Source organism: Sciurus vulgaris (assembly GCF_902686455.1).
Source record: "Sciurus vulgaris genome assembly, chromosome: 1".
NCBI lineage: Eukaryota > Metazoa > Chordata > Mammalia > Rodentia > Sciuridae > Sciurus > Sciurus vulgaris.
Genome location: NC_136461.1, coordinates 13,734,271 through 13,750,971, shown reverse-complemented (window position 1 = coordinate 13,750,971; position 16,701 = coordinate 13,734,271). Strand labels below are relative to the sequence as shown.

General features: G+C 45.7%; 1 protein-coding gene across 1 annotated transcript; it reads left to right on the top strand.

Annotated features, from left to right (window-relative positions):
- The first annotated feature begins 5,310 nt into the window (after nucleotides 1–5,310).
- Nucleotides 5,311–9,546, top strand: PLA2G2A (phospholipase A2 group IIA). The gene is made up of 5 exons (XM_079148747.1): nucleotides 5,311–5,543; nucleotides 6,217–6,359; nucleotides 6,568–6,712; nucleotides 6,970–7,079; nucleotides 9,090–9,546. The coding sequence occupies exons 1-5, from the start codon at nucleotides 5,317–5,319 to the stop codon at nucleotides 9,230–9,232; spliced, it is 768 nt and encodes a 255-aa protein (XP_079004873.1). The 5' UTR covers nucleotides 5,311–5,316; the 3' UTR covers nucleotides 9,233–9,546.
- Nucleotides 9,547–16,701: the final 7,155 nt, after the last annotated feature.

Here is a 16,701-nt window from a genome sequence, read left to right as displayed (position 1 = left end):
GAGAGAGAGAGAGAGAGAGAGAGAGAGAGAGAGAGAGAGAGAGAGAGAGAGACACTCCCCTCACCACAAACAAAAGCACATCCCCAATGACCCACCTCTACAAGTTATACCCTATCAACTCACCATTACCACCTGGCTAATCTTTATCAGCAGGTTAATGTACTTATCAGATTAAGGTTCTCATAGCCTGATCACTTCACCTCTAAACCCTCTTGCACATGAGCTTTTGGGGGATAACACATATCTAAACCATAACATTCCACCCCTGGACCCCCAAAGCTCATTCCCATCTCAAAATGAAAAATATATTTAGTCCATTTCAAGAGTCCACATAGTCTCAACTGTTCCAAGACTGTCCAGAAGTACAACAGCTCTACTGAGACTCAAAGCAAACTCTCAGCATGAGTACCTGTGAACGCCAAAAGCAAGGTTACATATACTCAATATATAAAGGCACACGGTAAACATTTCCACTCCAAAATGGAGTACTAGAGGCATAGAAAAAAGGGATGGAACCAGAACAAGACCAAAACCCAGCTGGGCAAGCAAGTCCTGTAGCTCCATGTCTGGCATGTAGAGCACGTGGCATCCTGATGTTCTCTCCGAAGGGCTTTTGCAGCTGCACCCTATGGCATCGGTGGTTGCAGCCCACATAAGCTCTCTGTTGGCCTTTCTCTGCTCAATTCCTGCAGCTTTCCTTGGCTGGCATTTCTTAAACTCAGGGTTCTCCATTGCAGCTTTGGCTTCATTCTTATATCTCCATGCATCACATGGCTGACCTCCCAGGCATCACATGGCTGACCTCCCAGGCCTTCCTATGAAATCTCACTGGAAGCCTCTATGACCCCCTTACTCCAGCGTCCGGCATTCCTGCAGAATCAGCACCATGTGGTTGCTGCCAGACTCTGCCGCCATCTTGAGCAGTAGCCAAGCCTCCAGGGAATCTGGCTACGGGATTCTTCGAGAGCTTGGGTGGCTTAGCAAGCAGGGTGCCTCACTGCTCTTTTTTCGTGGGAATTTGAATTTTATACCCTTGAGCCTGAAATGGGTGCCAATTCCTGAGATGCCTTGAGGCCATCTTTACTATTGTTTCTTGGAAAAGTATTCAGCATTTCTTTAGTGGCTGTAATGTCTTTAACAAGCACACCTTCCTTAGCCTCAGTTTTACTCAAAGTTTTCTGGCCAAACTGTGTTTTTCAAATCTTTATGTTTTACTTCCTGCTTGTTTTAGTCCATTTTTTTTTTTTTTTCTGCTGTAACTAAAAGACCTGACCAGAACAACTGCAGAGAAGGAAAAGTTTATTTAAAGGGTCATGGTTTCAGAGGTCTTAGTCCATAGAAGGCCAGCTCCATCCCTCAGGGATTGAGGCAGAACAGCATGGCAGAAGAGAGAAGCAGCTCACAGGGTGATCAGGAAGCAGAGAAAGAGGTCTCCACTTGCCTGATACAAATGCATACCCCAAAGCCATTCCCCCAATTCCCATCTCCTCCAGCCACACCCTAGCTCTTCAGTTACCACTCAGTTAATCCCCATCAGGGGATTAATTCACTGATTGGGTTAAGACTCTCACAACCCAATCAATTCTCCTCTGAACCTTCTTGCATTGTCTCAAGTGAGCTTTTGGGGGACACCTCACATCCAAATCATAACACTGCTCTTGATTATCATAATCAATTTAGTTAAAAGCTGCCAGCAATATCCAAGCCACTGCCTGAATGCTATGCTGCCTAAATATTTCTTCTACCAGATCAAGAAGTACATCACCTTTAAATTCAGCCTCACAGATAGTCTCAGGACATGGCAAAGTGTAGATAACTTTTTAGCCAGAATGTAACACAAATGGCCTGAAGTCCAAATTCCAGTAGAGTCTTCCTTCTCCTCTGAAACCTCATGAGCCCCGTCTTTGCTGTCCACAGTCTTACTGGCATTCTGATCTTCTGAACTCCCACCAGAATTGTCTGTTAAAGTCCTTTTACAACATTCTAAAAATTTTCTAGCTTGCATCACTAAACTTTCCAAAATTCCTCCCACAAATTCCAGAAAGCTCCAAGCTTCTGAACCACATGGTCTGGTGGGTCATCGTAACAACCCCACTTCTCGGTACCAATTTCTGTTTTAGTCAGCTTTTTTGTTGTTGTGACCAAAAGACCTGACAAGAACAATTTAAGGAGGAAAAGTTTATTTGGGGACTCATAGTTTCAGAGGTCTCTCTGTCTGTAGATGGCTGACTCATGGCTCTGGGCTGGAGGAACATGGTGGTGGAATGGTGTGGTGGAGGAAATCGGCTGAGAACCTGGGAAAAGAAAACAGAGAGAGAGAGAGAGAGAGAGAGAGAGAGAGAGATTCCTCTCAACATGGGCAAAATATATACCCCAAAGGCACATCCCCAATGAGCCACCTCTACCAGCCACACCCTACCTGCCTACGGTTACCACCCAGTTAACCCCTATCAAAGGATTAACGCACAAATGGTTAATGCTCTCATAACTCAATTGCTTCACTCCTAAACCCTCTTGCATTGTCTCACACATGAACTTTTGGGGGACACCACATATCTAAACCATATCTGCAAACATGGATAATTTGACTTTTTCCTCTCTAATTTGGATGCCCTTTAATTCTTTCTCTTGCCTAAGTGCTCTTGCTAAGACTTACAATACCATATTAAATAAATATGCCAAACATGGACATTTTAGCCAGGTGCAGGGGTGCACACCTATAATCCCAACAGTTTGGGAGGCTGAGACCGAAGGATCGCACAAAGCCAGCCTCAGCAAAATGAGGCACTAAGCAACTCAGTGAGACCTTGTCTTTAAATAAAATACAAAACAGGGCTGGAGATGTGACTCAATGGTTGAGTGCCCCTGAGTTCAATCTCTGGTACCAAAAAAAAAAAAAAAAAAAGTGGACATCCTTATCTTGCTCCAGATCTTAAAGGAAACTCTTTCACCTTTTCCACGTTCAGTATGATACTGGCTGTGGGCTTGTAATATATAGTCCTTAGTATTTTGAAGTGTGTTCCTTCTACATATAATTTGTTGAGAGGTTTTATCATGAAGGGACGTTGAATTATCAAATGTTTTTTCTGCATCTATTGAGATAATCATATGTTTTGGGTTTTTTCATTCTGTTCATATGACGTATTACATTTAATGATTGGCAAATGCTAAACCATCTTTGCCTCCCTGTTGTGATCCTCCTTGATCATAGGGTATGACCTTTCTGATCTTCTGTTGGATTTTATTTGCTAGTTACTGTTGAGGATTTTTGCAAACTTATGCATCAGAGAAATTCGGGTTTTCATCTACCTCACACGGTCTCCCCGTCACGGAAGCGTAAGCCCCAGGAGAGCAGAGAGTTTTGTTGCAGTGGTTGTTCATCGATGTCCAAGGGCTGAGATTAGACCCTGGATGAAAGAGAATGAACAGAGGGTCAAATCGTAGACTTTGAATTCCCAAAAACATTGCTGAGAAGATGGAAGTGGAGAGGCACCGTCTGATATCAAAAGGCCCATGAGTGTTGAAGCACTTGACCCAACGCCTGGGACACCAGGATGTATGGGGGGGGTCTGCCTATTGTAGTTACAAGTGCTCCCAAGGCTGAGATGCTGAAAGCCAGGTGATGTCCACCCCAGGGCGCGAGACCCCTGGACCTTGATGTGGCTTGAAACCAGCCACTGGAGGAACAGAACAGGACTGAACGGAGCCCAGAGTTTGGGGGCTGTGTTGTTCGCTATGACTCTGTACTAGGAACAAAGCACCCCCGAGTGAGTGGCTTAAACAGCAGAAGGTCACGGCTCACAGATCTGGAGGCAAAGGACAAAGATGCTGCCCCACGGCTGCTTCTCTCTGAGGGCTGAGACGGGGTCTGCTCCAGGCCAGGCTCCTACCTTCTGGGGCTTTGCTGGTTTCCTGGCCACCTGGGCTTGTGAATCATGGCCCCATCTCTGCCTTCACCTTCAGAGGGCATTCTACCCAGGCATGAGTGTCTGGGTCCAAACGTCCCCTTCTGTAAAGACCCCAGTCATCTAGAATTAGGTTCCATGCTTACGAACTCATCTGAACTCATTTCATCTCTAATGACCCTATTTCCAATAAGGCCACATTCTGAGACCTACACACAGGAAGTGGAGAAGCGGGAGGGACGCAGTTGAACCCACACCACAGCTCTGGCACACGAAGGAAATCCGCTTTCAAGAGGACAGCCGTCTGATGGCCCTCAGGATAAAGTGGGTAAGGTCGCAACGAGCGCGGAGCTCGGCTCTCGGCAGCTTAACTCAGCGGAAGTTTATCTCTGGTTCACACTGCCACCACATGTCCGTGGAGGCAGCAGAACTTTCCAGAACAGCAGTCCTCTGAGCTATGTCTCCAGAACCCAGACTGCTTCCACCTGCAGGTCCACATAGGAGGCCCAGAAAGGCCAGGCACTGCTCCTGGTTTTCAACTGGTCTCAGCCTGGAAGTGGCCCTTCCTGACAACGCTCACGTGTGAGCGAACACAGGGCTGTACACAGCAAGGAGCTGCAGATGGTGGGCGCAGAGGGGATGTTCCTGACCACCACAGCCTCGGTGGCAGGGGCTTTTTAGGACCAGTGTCGGGGATGTTTACTAAAGACCTTGGAAGCTGAATTCCCAGCATAGATTGGAGGGCAGGAAAAAAGATATTTACTTTGGGTAAAAATCTACTTTAGCGAGAATCACTGAATCCCCGAAGACGGAAGAATAAAGGACTAATACCCTCAGGGAGCATTAATGGACTCGTCTCTCAAAACGGGTGAGGAGCGGGTACAAGGTGGAGGCAGTGGTTTGGTGGAAACTTCAAGGCAGCTCCTGGCTTTTCCTGAGTTTGGAAACTCATGTGGGATGAGAGGAGGAGGGGAATAAAGAGGAGGGGGCAGAGAAGGTGCAGGCTCTGCTCCAGTTAGGGGGAAGGAGATTCCTCCCCATTCAACCCTTGCTCCCCTGGAGCCCACGGGCAGGAGGAGGGAACAGTCTCATCAAGTCCCGAGAGGTTTGTGCGGGTCCTGGAACTCCGGAGAGGCTTAGCGTGGACTCCTGGGAATGAATGAATGAAAGAAGGATTGATGAGATGAATGGGTAGCACCAAATGCCCTTTTCCTGTTCCCCAGTGCCATGAGCAGCCCATTCACCCTGCCTGCCACAGTACGGTGTGTGCCCATCCATGAAACCGGCTGCAGGGAGGTGACTGACTGGTGGTCACACCCATGGCTGGTTATGGAAATTTACCCATTCGGGAGCTCAGCCATGGGAAAGGCTTCAACATGACCTGAAATTTATTCTGGCAGCAGCTCATGGCATGAAAGATTGTCCAGTCCGCAGCTCTGTCTTGCCAGTTGATGAGGGGGAAAAAAGGGGATTACCCAGGCCCATGCTAATCTTCAAGTCCACCAATAGGCCACACCCACCTCCACCCCTACGCCTCGCCAGCCCCCGACTTCCCAGGGGGAGCAGTTATTTAAGAGCAGCTGTTCAGGAAGAACAAGAGGGCCATTTGGAGCTATCAGTTCCAGCATCTTCTGAGAGGTAAATACCCAGAAATTAATATTCCATGACAGGCATCAGGATCCCTGCTTGTCTGCTGCCTTTGAGAATGGCCGTGCTGTGTGTTTGTGTGTGCCGTCTGTGAGCTCACGTGGACATAAGCATGCCTGTGCACAACTTGGTATGTAAAAGAAGGGCGTGAGTGGACAAGTGTGTTGTGTGGTTTTGTGAGCAGGCTAAACAAGAGACCGTGTGCGCTAGTTAGGTAGATGTCCACGGGCATCCGTGTAGCAGCACAGGGGTGTGTATGTGTGCATGTGCATAGGGTTGGAAAGGTTTGCAGTGTGTTGCTTTAGTTCTGGAGAAAATTATTGGGACTCTGATACCTTGGATGGAATTCCCAAGGCTTGAATTGAGCACAGGGATGTGGGTGAATCGAGTTTGGGGGACACAACCTCTGACCTCAGAGAGTTCCCAAATATGTGGGTGAACCTGGTTCCAGCTTCTCATGAATTCTCAGTCGTCTGAGGAACAGGGGACTCGTGTCTCATGTGGGGTCTCCGTGGTCCCAGGGCCTGCATGTATGCAAAGCTATTCCACAGAGCAGTGAGGGTTCAGGGGTGGTATCAGGAGCCCCCTGGTGGAGCCATGCGTGGGTACTCTGGGGGTTCTCCCTGGACTTGGTCCAGTGCAGTAGCATGCCTGTATGCTCTAGGACTGTGAGCTGGGCAGAACAGGGGCCAAGGCAGGAGCCAGGACCACCTAGGAGAGGAGCCCAGACCAATCCAGCTGCCCTCGTCCTGCACAGAACTCTCAGCATGAGGACCCTCCTGCTATTGGCAGTGATCATGGTCTTTGGTAAGAGCTGACATTGATCTCAGCATGGGGCAGCCCCAGGGGAGGGGGAGAAACACAAACCCCAAGTTTTCCTTCCCTTTACAACAGTCCTGTCCCCATGGGAGGAGAATAGAAGCCACGGCGGGAAGCGAGAGAAGCAGAGAGAGGCAGAGAGGAGGGACATGGGGCCTGGTACCCCATCACCAGTTATTTATCAATTTCCTTTCAGGCCTAATGTGGGCCCAGGGGGATATTGTGAATTTCCATACCATGATCTCCTTGGTGACAAGAAAGAATGCCGCATCCAGTTATGGCTTCTATGGTTGCCACTGTGGCCTGGGTGGCAAAGGAGCCCCCAGGGATGCAACGGATCGGTGAGGCCACCCCAGCCCTCCTTGCCCTGTGCTCACTCTGACCTCAGCAGCACTGAAGTTGGAAGGACAGTTGGTGCCCATGGGCACAAAGGCCCCAGCATGTGCCCACTGGAAGGGCAGTCAGCAGGCTGCACCCTCTGCTCTAGACTACCTATGGCCATTGAGACTGCCCAGGATCAAGGGTGGGAGGGAGATGACGGGGCACCAGGCCCCCTGGAGCTGTGGAAGGCGGCCCTCATGGTACAACCTCCTACCAGGTGCTGTGCCGCCCACGACTGCTGCTACTATCGTCTGGAGAAGCGTGGATGTGGCACAAAACTTCTGAAATACAAGTTTAAATACCGAGGAGGCAAAGTTGTCTGTGAAGGTAAGAAAGAGCCCCGCAGCCAATCCAACGTCCCTCATGCATTTGTTCACTGGCCACCGTGCCAGGTACTGTGCTAGACACAAGAGATGGGGACACAGAGGGACGCTCTCCCTGCCTTGAGAAGCTCAGGGTTGATAAGAAAGCAAGAAAACTGAGATCACAAAGTGACACAGAGTCCAGAAGGAAGTAAGCAAAGAGCCAGACAAAACACCATCTGGGGCTCCAGGAGTCACCTGCAGGCAGTGACGCCCGAGCTGCGCAGTCAGAGAAGAGGGTTGGGGTATTCCCTAAAGAGCTCATGGGACAGTCAAGGAATCCAGGGGGCTGCAGGCCATTCTGTGCTGCCCCATGAGCAAGGCAGGGGCTAGGTCAGGCCAGACCTTTCAGGTCAGGGTGTCCTTAGGTTTTGTTCTAAAGCCACAGGGAGATAATTAGCAAAGTAGTGACCGAAGCACATTTGCATTTCAGAGGACTCACTCTGGCTGCAGAATGGATGGGGACTAGTGAGCCTGCTCTTGCCAGAATGCAGACAAAAGAGAGAGGCTGGCATAAAGCACTGGTGGTCAGGATGGAAGGGGTGCAGAAGAAATCAAGAAGCAACTATATGATTTTGAGGAAGAATCAGCTTGGAAACCGCCTAGGGAGGGCATGGGAATAATGAGCTTTGGGGTGGGTATTTGACTGTGCAGATGGTACAGTGGAGGTAAAGATCACAGATGCTGTTCTGCTGGATTGTGGGAGGAACAATTCTAATTAGAATACTCGGAGACTGGGGTCTCCAGATACCCTGGGCAATGGCCAGCATCCAGCTGGGCGAGCAAACTTGCAGTTCAGTGTAGGGTCTGGAATGGGGGTATATTCAGATTCAGAGAACTGAGAGCTGGGTATGCTCACTTCAAGACCCGGAAAGGAGACCAGCAGATTAGACAGAAAGCAAGGAAGAGGACAAGGTGAGGCAGCCACGGTGCCATTGAGGAGATGATTAACAACGGCAGTTTAACAGAGCCTGCCACATAGATGGACAGGGTTTCTCTGGACTGTGGGGCAAGAAGGCTATTCAGGACATCAGAGGAAGGTCACTTCCTTGAGCGCCAGGGCGAAACCAGGTTAGAATGGTTGGGTAGAAGGTGGGAAGGGAAGTGGAGACAGTAAGTAAAGGCAACTATATGGAGAAAGCTTGAAGCTGAAGGGGAGGAGATGGGTGGCGGCTGGAAGGATGTGCTTAGTAACCCCAGACAGTGGGTCCAGTTGGGAGAGGACATGAACTCCCATCCATGGCCTGAGTAATTTTTCTTTTTTTTAAGATCAGAAATTGTCTCTTGCAATGGCGGCCTCTCCATAGGGGCGTATATGTTAGCAGCTCTAGGTGCCAGTCCAAGACACCCCATTTGCACTGGTTTGGATAAGGGGGGTGCCTGACTCTCACAGTAAGAACTCTCAAGACTGCAGCCAGGCCCGGGGCTGCCTTTGCACATCATCCGCGATGCCGGGTTGGCAGGACCTACAATTACATGTCAGGACACACGTCACTGACCCACGCACCCGGGTCTCGCTACCCAACAGGCTTCCGCCTGCGCAGCTCCCTTTTCCAATAGACTTCCCCTCGCGGCCCAGTGGCCAGAACAAGGTTCCGAGCTATGCAGAGACCAATCACTGTCAAGGAGAAAGCGAGGAGTGCCTGGCTTAGGCCAATCACGATCCTCCGGGGCCCGGGGGCGGGGCTTTGCTGCCCAGCCAGGTCTGATAGAAGAAGGAAGAGCCGGCGGCCAACGTGGAGACCTGGGTCCCGCTGCGTGGCGCGGTGTGTCTCCATCTGAGCCGGCGCTAGCTCCCCAGGCAGGAGACCCATCAGGCAGACTATCTGGAGCCGGTTCTGAAGGAGGGGATCCCATACATATTGTGTCCGACGATGGGCATCTAGAGGCTGGAGGACGGCTGGGTCTTCTCCCCTACAAGCAACCACGGACTGTTAACAAACTCCATCCTGTGTTTATTTTCTTGTAATTTCAGCGAACCAGGGCTCCTGTCGGAAGCAGCTGTGTCAATGTGATAAAACTGCTGCCTACTGTTTTGCTAAAAACCGGAAATCCTACAATAGGAAGTACCAGTTCTATCCCAATGCGCTGTGCGGTGGGAAAGCGCCCCGATGCTGAGGCCCCTCTTCCGCCAAGCCTTGCCACCCAGTGCTGCGTCCCTTCTCAAACACCTTCTCTCCCAGCCCCCACCAGCTCCCTGCAATCAAAAGAACAGTCCCGGCCCATCCTAGAGGCAAGCTAGGAGCCCTTCTGTCCCCACCCAGAACAAGAAGACCAAACCCTCTGCCAGGCACCTCTGTCAGGCCTCTTCCCCAGGCTACCTGCACAGCTGATGTCCACTCCCGCCCTTCCCTGCCACCTCCAACTCCCTGCTTAGCTGTAGCGGCTACACTCCTGGGGGTCTTTTTTGAATAAACCAATTTGTCACCAAACTCTGTGTGTGTGTGTGTGTGTGTGTGTGTTCACCCAGTATGAGAACACACTACACCAGACAAACCGGTACATATAAGTTAAACGTAAAAAGTCCCGGGCTCTAGAGTCAGACTACATGATCCCTCTACTCTTAGCCTTGGTTCTCCCACCCAAATGGGGGTGACAGTGTACCTCCATCTGGGCGGGTCTGAAAACTAAGGGAGATACCAGTTTTTAAGCACTGGGTCCAACCTGTCTATGGTTGCGATTCCTATTAGGAGTGAAGCCCGGACATCTCTCTCTTCCTCCCTGGACCAGAACAGCTCCTACTGGTCTGTTGGAGGATGTGACAATTGTCAGAATCCAAATGGAATCACTTTGTGAAGGCCCAGTCAAATTAAATAAGCAAAACAGAAGGTTCTGAAGGCGGGATCCCATGCATACATGCCACATCATGAACTATTCACAGAAGACCACCAGAACCATGACCTTGCACAAGGGCCACCTGCCCAGCACAAATGGAATCCTGAGACAGATACACTGGTCAAAGCAAGACCCTCTGACCAACCGCTTAAAATTCCCTGACAGAACTTAGGGGATTTTCTTAGCCCTCCAGACACTGATAAGAAACAAAATTCTAAGGCCCACAGAGAAGGCTGTGTTTGGAGGCACTCCATCTGCAACATGGTGGTCGATTTCGGGGAAAACTCAATGGGAAAGCCTAATTCTTATTAACTTATAAGCTGCAATTATAGAGGTGAGGTAACATGTAAAGTTTTTTAGCTCTCTATTTTTTCCCCTCAGTCTATAATGAATCTGCTTTACATTAAGAGAAAGACAAGTTGAAATGAATAAAGAGCAACGATCGCTTCAAAGTTTTTGTTTTGTTTTGTTTTGTTTTTCTGATGGCACATCAACCAACAGAGGAAAAGAGGAAATTTTTCTAGGGGTGGTTTTGCAATTTTCAGCACCTCCATGGCAACTGAGTCATCCTTCCTGGAAATGAAAAATTTAGATTTGCATGACTCTAATAGCTTAGGGTGATAAAAACTGCTCTGGCTTTTACAAAACAGCACCGCCCTACTTTAGACGAAATCTTGAGTAATAGCAAAAGATCTCTCTGTCCAGCGTAAAAATTGCTTCATCTGCCACCCAGGCTGGGAAAAAAACAAAGAAAAACTACAAACAACCTTTTAAGCATCACTTCTAAGAAATGTTTCCTGACCTATTTGATTCATCAAACAAGAAGGGCAAATGAAAGAAAGATAATTTTATTATTAAATTCAAGGTTACTTGGAGGCTTGCGGCTCCAGGCAATCCGGCCTAAAATGTGAACATCTAAGAGTTAACCCTAAACTCATTCAAGACTGAGAAAGGGGGCAATAGAGGGAACTGGTTGATCTGAACGTATGGTCCATGGCTCTCAGGACAAATGAAAATCCTAAAAGTTTAGTCATACAAACAGGTCACTTTAAGTTGTCCCATTTTTGTCAGAAATATAAGTTGGTTTCAATCATTCTTTTATAAATCAGTGAACATATATTACTCTACTTTTCTGTTTTGCAACTAAAATCTTAAATGGAAAACAAAAAGATTGTCATTTGTAGATACCAAAATATGTACAGATGCCTGGCGTGGTGGCACTTGCCTGTAATCCCAGCAACTCAGGAGGCCGAGGTAGGTTGATTGCAAAGTTCGAGAGACTTTGTGAAATTTACAAAAGTCCTAAGTTCCTGGTATGACAATGTCAGTCATAATTATTATCTTAAAATGATGTATACAATAAAATTTCTTCATCAACTGCTAAACTGCCATCAAATTGCAGCCATGTCTATTCTGAGTCTTTTGTAATCCACAGTTTTGATTCTTCTCTAAAAGCATTTGCAAGCAGATTCATGGGCGGGAGGCGGGGCTCTTAACAAGTACTCCTGAACACAAGTGTCTGATAACTTTAAGATCAGTGGACTGAAGAAAAATCTCCAGGACTCTAACGAAGAAACTGATGGATTCATGAAACGGCTAACGGAGGTCAAGAAGAACACGACAGAAGACTGGCTGAACTGATAGAATCTATGGGGTTTTGTCTTTTAATGAAAGACATTTTTGGTTCTTGAATGTTTTTGTTTTCCAAATTTAAGGAAATGTCTGTTTTTATCTATAGTTTACAGCAATCTGGGAATATATACTTTTGTAAACAAAGCTGAAAGCATTTACTTTCTTCTCTATACTTGATTCCTGCAAAATTCAAAAATTATTCATCAGTATTTTGGGTGGCAATGTGGTAATCTGTGTAAACCCAATTAGAATCTGTCCTCTTTAGACAGGATAAAACTGGAAACACTGGTACATTTGAAAATACGCATAGAACGTCTGACTTCAAGAGTTCCCAACGTCACAGAGAGTGAATAAATCCTCAAAGGCTTAGGTACCGCAGAAGTACCTAAGAAGTCTCCAGAAGTCTCCAGAAGCCTCTAAATCTGAGATTATGGTATATCGCTTTTCTTGCTGCACTTATGTAAATAATCAAGCCAAATCTGATAAAACTAAACTCATGGTACTAACAAATTGGTTTTTCATTAATTATCTTTCATAAAAGTCAGTATAACTGTAGAGAGAAAAATATATCTCTAAAGAAAAGCTATAAAATGCCTGTGAGCAGACTGTATCTCTCTATATTTTTTTTCCAGTTATTATTTGATCTCCTTGTGAACTGTACCTAGATTCTGAATTATTCTAGGTTCCTCCAGTATAATTTTTTCCCAGATAATTACTAAGAATAGGAACTGCTGAGCTGGACAACTTGATGCAAATTTCAAGGAACAAGCCTCACACCTGATGTGAGGGCTTCAGAGAAATTTCCCAGACTTCCCAACACCCTCAGTACCCATTTGAACCACAAACTAGGGAGAAAATTGATGTCAGAATGAGATTTCCATCGAGTACTGAGACTCGTGATTCTCTTAATTTTTTCCTTGCTCACGTTCATCAGTTTTATCTTGATCAAAGTGATGGGTTAGTTCAAATTTTGCAGTCAATAGTTCCTGTAGGTAACTTGACAGAACCTGACCTAAGAAACTTTTCAGGCCACCTAGTGGTTAACTTTGGTAACATCCCCCAATATAGTATTTTGTTCAAATCCTACTGGGGATCTCTTTTGATAGTACTCTCTTTATTTAACCAAACCACGGGCTATCAAATGATACCATGACTCTAGATGGATTATTGGTTAAGAAAATGTGCCCTTTTTGATACCACATGCTTTACCTAGATCAACTCCACTTCTGACACCAGATATCTCAACCTCAGTATGAATCAGAGAGATATTCCCCAACAAAGAGTGAGCATGGCCACCTCTGGTTATTTTTTAGGTTGACAGGGGAAACAGGAAATGCTGACCTTGAAGGTTTAGGGAATTTGCTTGACATCTTCTGCATGGGACATTCAGTCTGGTAGAGGGAAAAGGTAGAGCAACACAATACTTGATAGAACACAAGGCAGTATCTCTATATTTTGCATTTCCTAAGGGCTGCTTTGTGGCATAACATATGGTCTATTTTCGAGAAGGTTCCATGTGCTCCTGAGAAGGTTCCATGTGTATCCACTCGTTGATGGATGGAATATTCTATATATGTCTATTAAGTCTAGGTTATTGATTGTGTTATTGAGTTCTATGGTTTCTTTGGTTGGATTTTGTTTGGAAGATCTATCTAGTGGTGACAGCGGTGCGTTAAAGTCGCCCAGAATTATTGTGTTGTGGTCTATGTGATTCTTGAAATTGAGAAGGATTTGTTTGATGTACAGGGATGCACCATTGTTTGGGGCATAAATATTTACTATCGTTATGTCTTCCTGATTTATGGTTCCCTTAAGCAGTATGAAATGTCCTTCTTTATCCCTTCTGATTAACTTTGGCTTGAAGTCCACTTTATCTGATATAAGGATGGAAACCCCCGCTTTTTTACTGGGTCCATGTGCGTGGTAGGTTTTTCCCATCCTTTCATCTTTATTCTGTGGATGTCTTTTTCTATGAGATGAGTCTCTTGCAGGCAGCATATTGTTGGGTCTTTCTTTTTAATCCATTCTGCCAGTCTATGTCTTTTGATTGATGAGTTTAGGCCACTAACGTTCAGGGTTATTATTGAGAAATGATTTGTATTCCCAGTCATTTGGCTTATTTTTGGTTTTTAAGTTGGCTTGGTTTCTCCTTTGAGTGGTTTTCCTCTAAGGTAGTTCCTCCCTTTGCTGACCTCCATTGTTGTTTTTCATTTCCTCCTCATGGAAGATTTTGTTGAGAACTTTCTGTAGTGCAGGCTTTCTATTTGTAAATTCTTTTAACTTTTGTTTATCATGGAAGGATTTTATTTCATCTTCAAATCTGAAGGTTAGTTTTGCTGGGTATAGGATTCTTGGTTGGCAACCATGTTCTTTCAGAGCTTGAAATATGTTGGTCCAGGCCCTTCTAGCTTTCAGGGTCTGGGTTGAGACGTCGGCTGCTATCCATATTGGTCTCCCCCTATATGTAATCTGATGCTTTTCTCTCGCGGCCTTCAAAATCCTATCTTTATTTTGAATGTTAGGCATTTTCATTATAATGTGCCTTGGTGTGGATCTGTTGTGATTCTGTGCATTTGGTGTTCTGTAAGCCTCTTGTATTTGATTTTCCATTTCATTCTTCAGGTTTGGGGAATTTTCTGATATTATTTCATTGACTAGGTTGTTCATTCCTTTGGTTTGTATCTCTGTGCCTTCCTCAATCCCAATAATTCTTAAATTTGGTCTTTTCATGATGTCCCATAGTTCTTGGAGATTCTGTTCATGATTTCTTACCATCTTCTCTGTTTGGGCGACTTTATTTTCAAGATTAAATATTTTGTCTTCAGTGTCTGAGGTTCTGTCTTCCAAGTGGCCTAGTCTGTTGGTGATGCTTTCCATTGAGTTTTTTATTTGTTTTATTGTCTCCCTTCATTTCAAGGATTTCCGTTTGGTTTTTTTTTTTTTTTTTTTTTTTTTTTTTTTTTTTGAGAATCTCTATCTCTTTGTTGAAATGATCTTTTGCTTCCTGCAGGTGCTCTTTCAGCTTATTGGTATTATCATTCATTGCCTGCATTTGCTCTCTTATCTCATCCTTTGCTTCGCAAATCATCTTAATCATGTATAATCTGAAGTCCTTTTCTGACATTTCTTCTAACATACTGTCATTGGATTCTATTACTATAGAATCTAGATTTGTTTGGATCATTTTCTTCCCTTGTTTTTTCATGTTGTTCATGTATCTTCCCCTCTAGTGCTGCAGATCTGGGGTATTGCAGATTTCCCCCTATAGGCTTATAGTGGCCCTATAGGTTTCCAAAACCCTTTCTTTAAGGGGAGATCAATATTAGCAGTGCCCAAACCAGACACTATGCAATCCTAGACCAAATAGCCCCTATGGGGACAATAACATCATGTAAATAAGGGAGAAAGCAACTCTGAGGGAACAGGTAAACAGAAGGAAAAGAAAGCAAGAAACGTAAAGAAATAAAAACAAATATTTTTTTAAAAACGGAGAAAAAAGAAAATCTACTGTATAATAGTCATATAGTAATGAAACCTCCCAGAGTTCAGTAGCCTGATGCATGAGAGGTACCTGACAATGAGCTTCAAGCCTCCAGCAGGCGTTGCAGGATGGGATTTGCCCCACCCGAAGATCGGAGCTATGGCTTCCAGGATTATCCAAGATGGCTGCTCTGGCTTCCAAATGTGTTGGCAAATGGGGAGCTGCAGCTCAGGGGTGGACGTGGTCAGCTGGAGGTCCTGGAGACAGGATGCCGTTGGTCCGGCAGTGGTCCTGGAGGTCCAGTGTGTTTGGTGTGGTTATGGGATCCAGGAGGCCGGGTGCAATCAGTTGGTCTGGGTTCCCAGTGATAGGGCACAGTCAGTTGGTCTGGGGGTCCTGGCGGCAGGGAGCAGTCAGTTGATGTGAGGGCCCTAGAGGCAGGGAGTGATTGGTTGGGCTGAAGGATCCTGGAGACGGGACTCAGTCAGTCCGGCCAGGGGTGCTATAGGGCCTGGCTGTTGTCTCAAAATGGCGGCAGCCACATGTAATCAAACCTGCAGGTACTATAACAGTGAACTTCCAGGCAGCAGCAGGCAGCTGGTTCTCCACTGGCGGTCTGCAGTCAATCTGCTGGCAGCTGTCCGACGATCGGAGGTGAACCTCGAGCGTTGGGTGATGGATAGGGGTAAGGCAGGTGATGGACAGGCGAGAGGCAGGCAAATGGCAGATGATAAACGCCTGACAGTCGACCCTCCATTTTTTTATTATTACTTGTATTCTTGATGACTACCATTCTGACTGGTGTGAGATGAAATCTCAGCGTAGTATTGATTCATATTTCCCTCATTGCTAATGTTGTTGAGCATTTCTTCATATATTTATTGACCGTTGTAGCTCTTTTGAGAAGTATCTATTTAGTACATTTGCCTATTTATTACTTGGATTATTTGGGTGAGTTTTTTTTTTTTTCTGGTGTTAAGTTTTTTTAAGTTTTTATATATTCTGGATTTTAATCCTCTATCAGAAGAGGAACTAGCAAAGAATCATTCTGTAGGTTCTTCACATTTTTGTTTCCTTTGAAAGCCTTTAATATAATGCCTCCCCATTTATTAAATCTTGGCATTATTTCCTGAGCATTAGGGGTCCTATTGAGAAAGTTGTTGCCTGTGCCTATATGCTGGAATATTGATTCATTATTTTCTTCTAGAAGTTGCATAGTTTCTGTTCTAATTCCTAGGTCTCTGATCCATTTTAAGTTGACTTTTGTGCAGGGTGAGAGATAAGGGCCTAGTTTCATCCTTCTACATGTGGATAACCAGTTTTTCCAGTACCATTTTTTTAAAAGGCTGTCTTTTTTCCAATGCATGCTTTCGGGCACCTTTCTCAAGGATTAGATGACTGTATCTGTGTGGGTTTGTCTCTGTGTCTTCATTCTGTTCCATTGGTCTATGTGTCCATTTTTATGCCAGTACCATGCAGGTTTTACTATAACTCTTTAGTATGATTTGAAGTCAGGTATTGTGATAGCTGCAGCTTTGCTTTTATGACTTAGAATTTTTTTGGCTATTCTGGGTCTTTTATTCTTCCAAATAAATTTTAGGACTGTTTTGTCTAGTTCTGTGAAGAACGTCCTTGATAT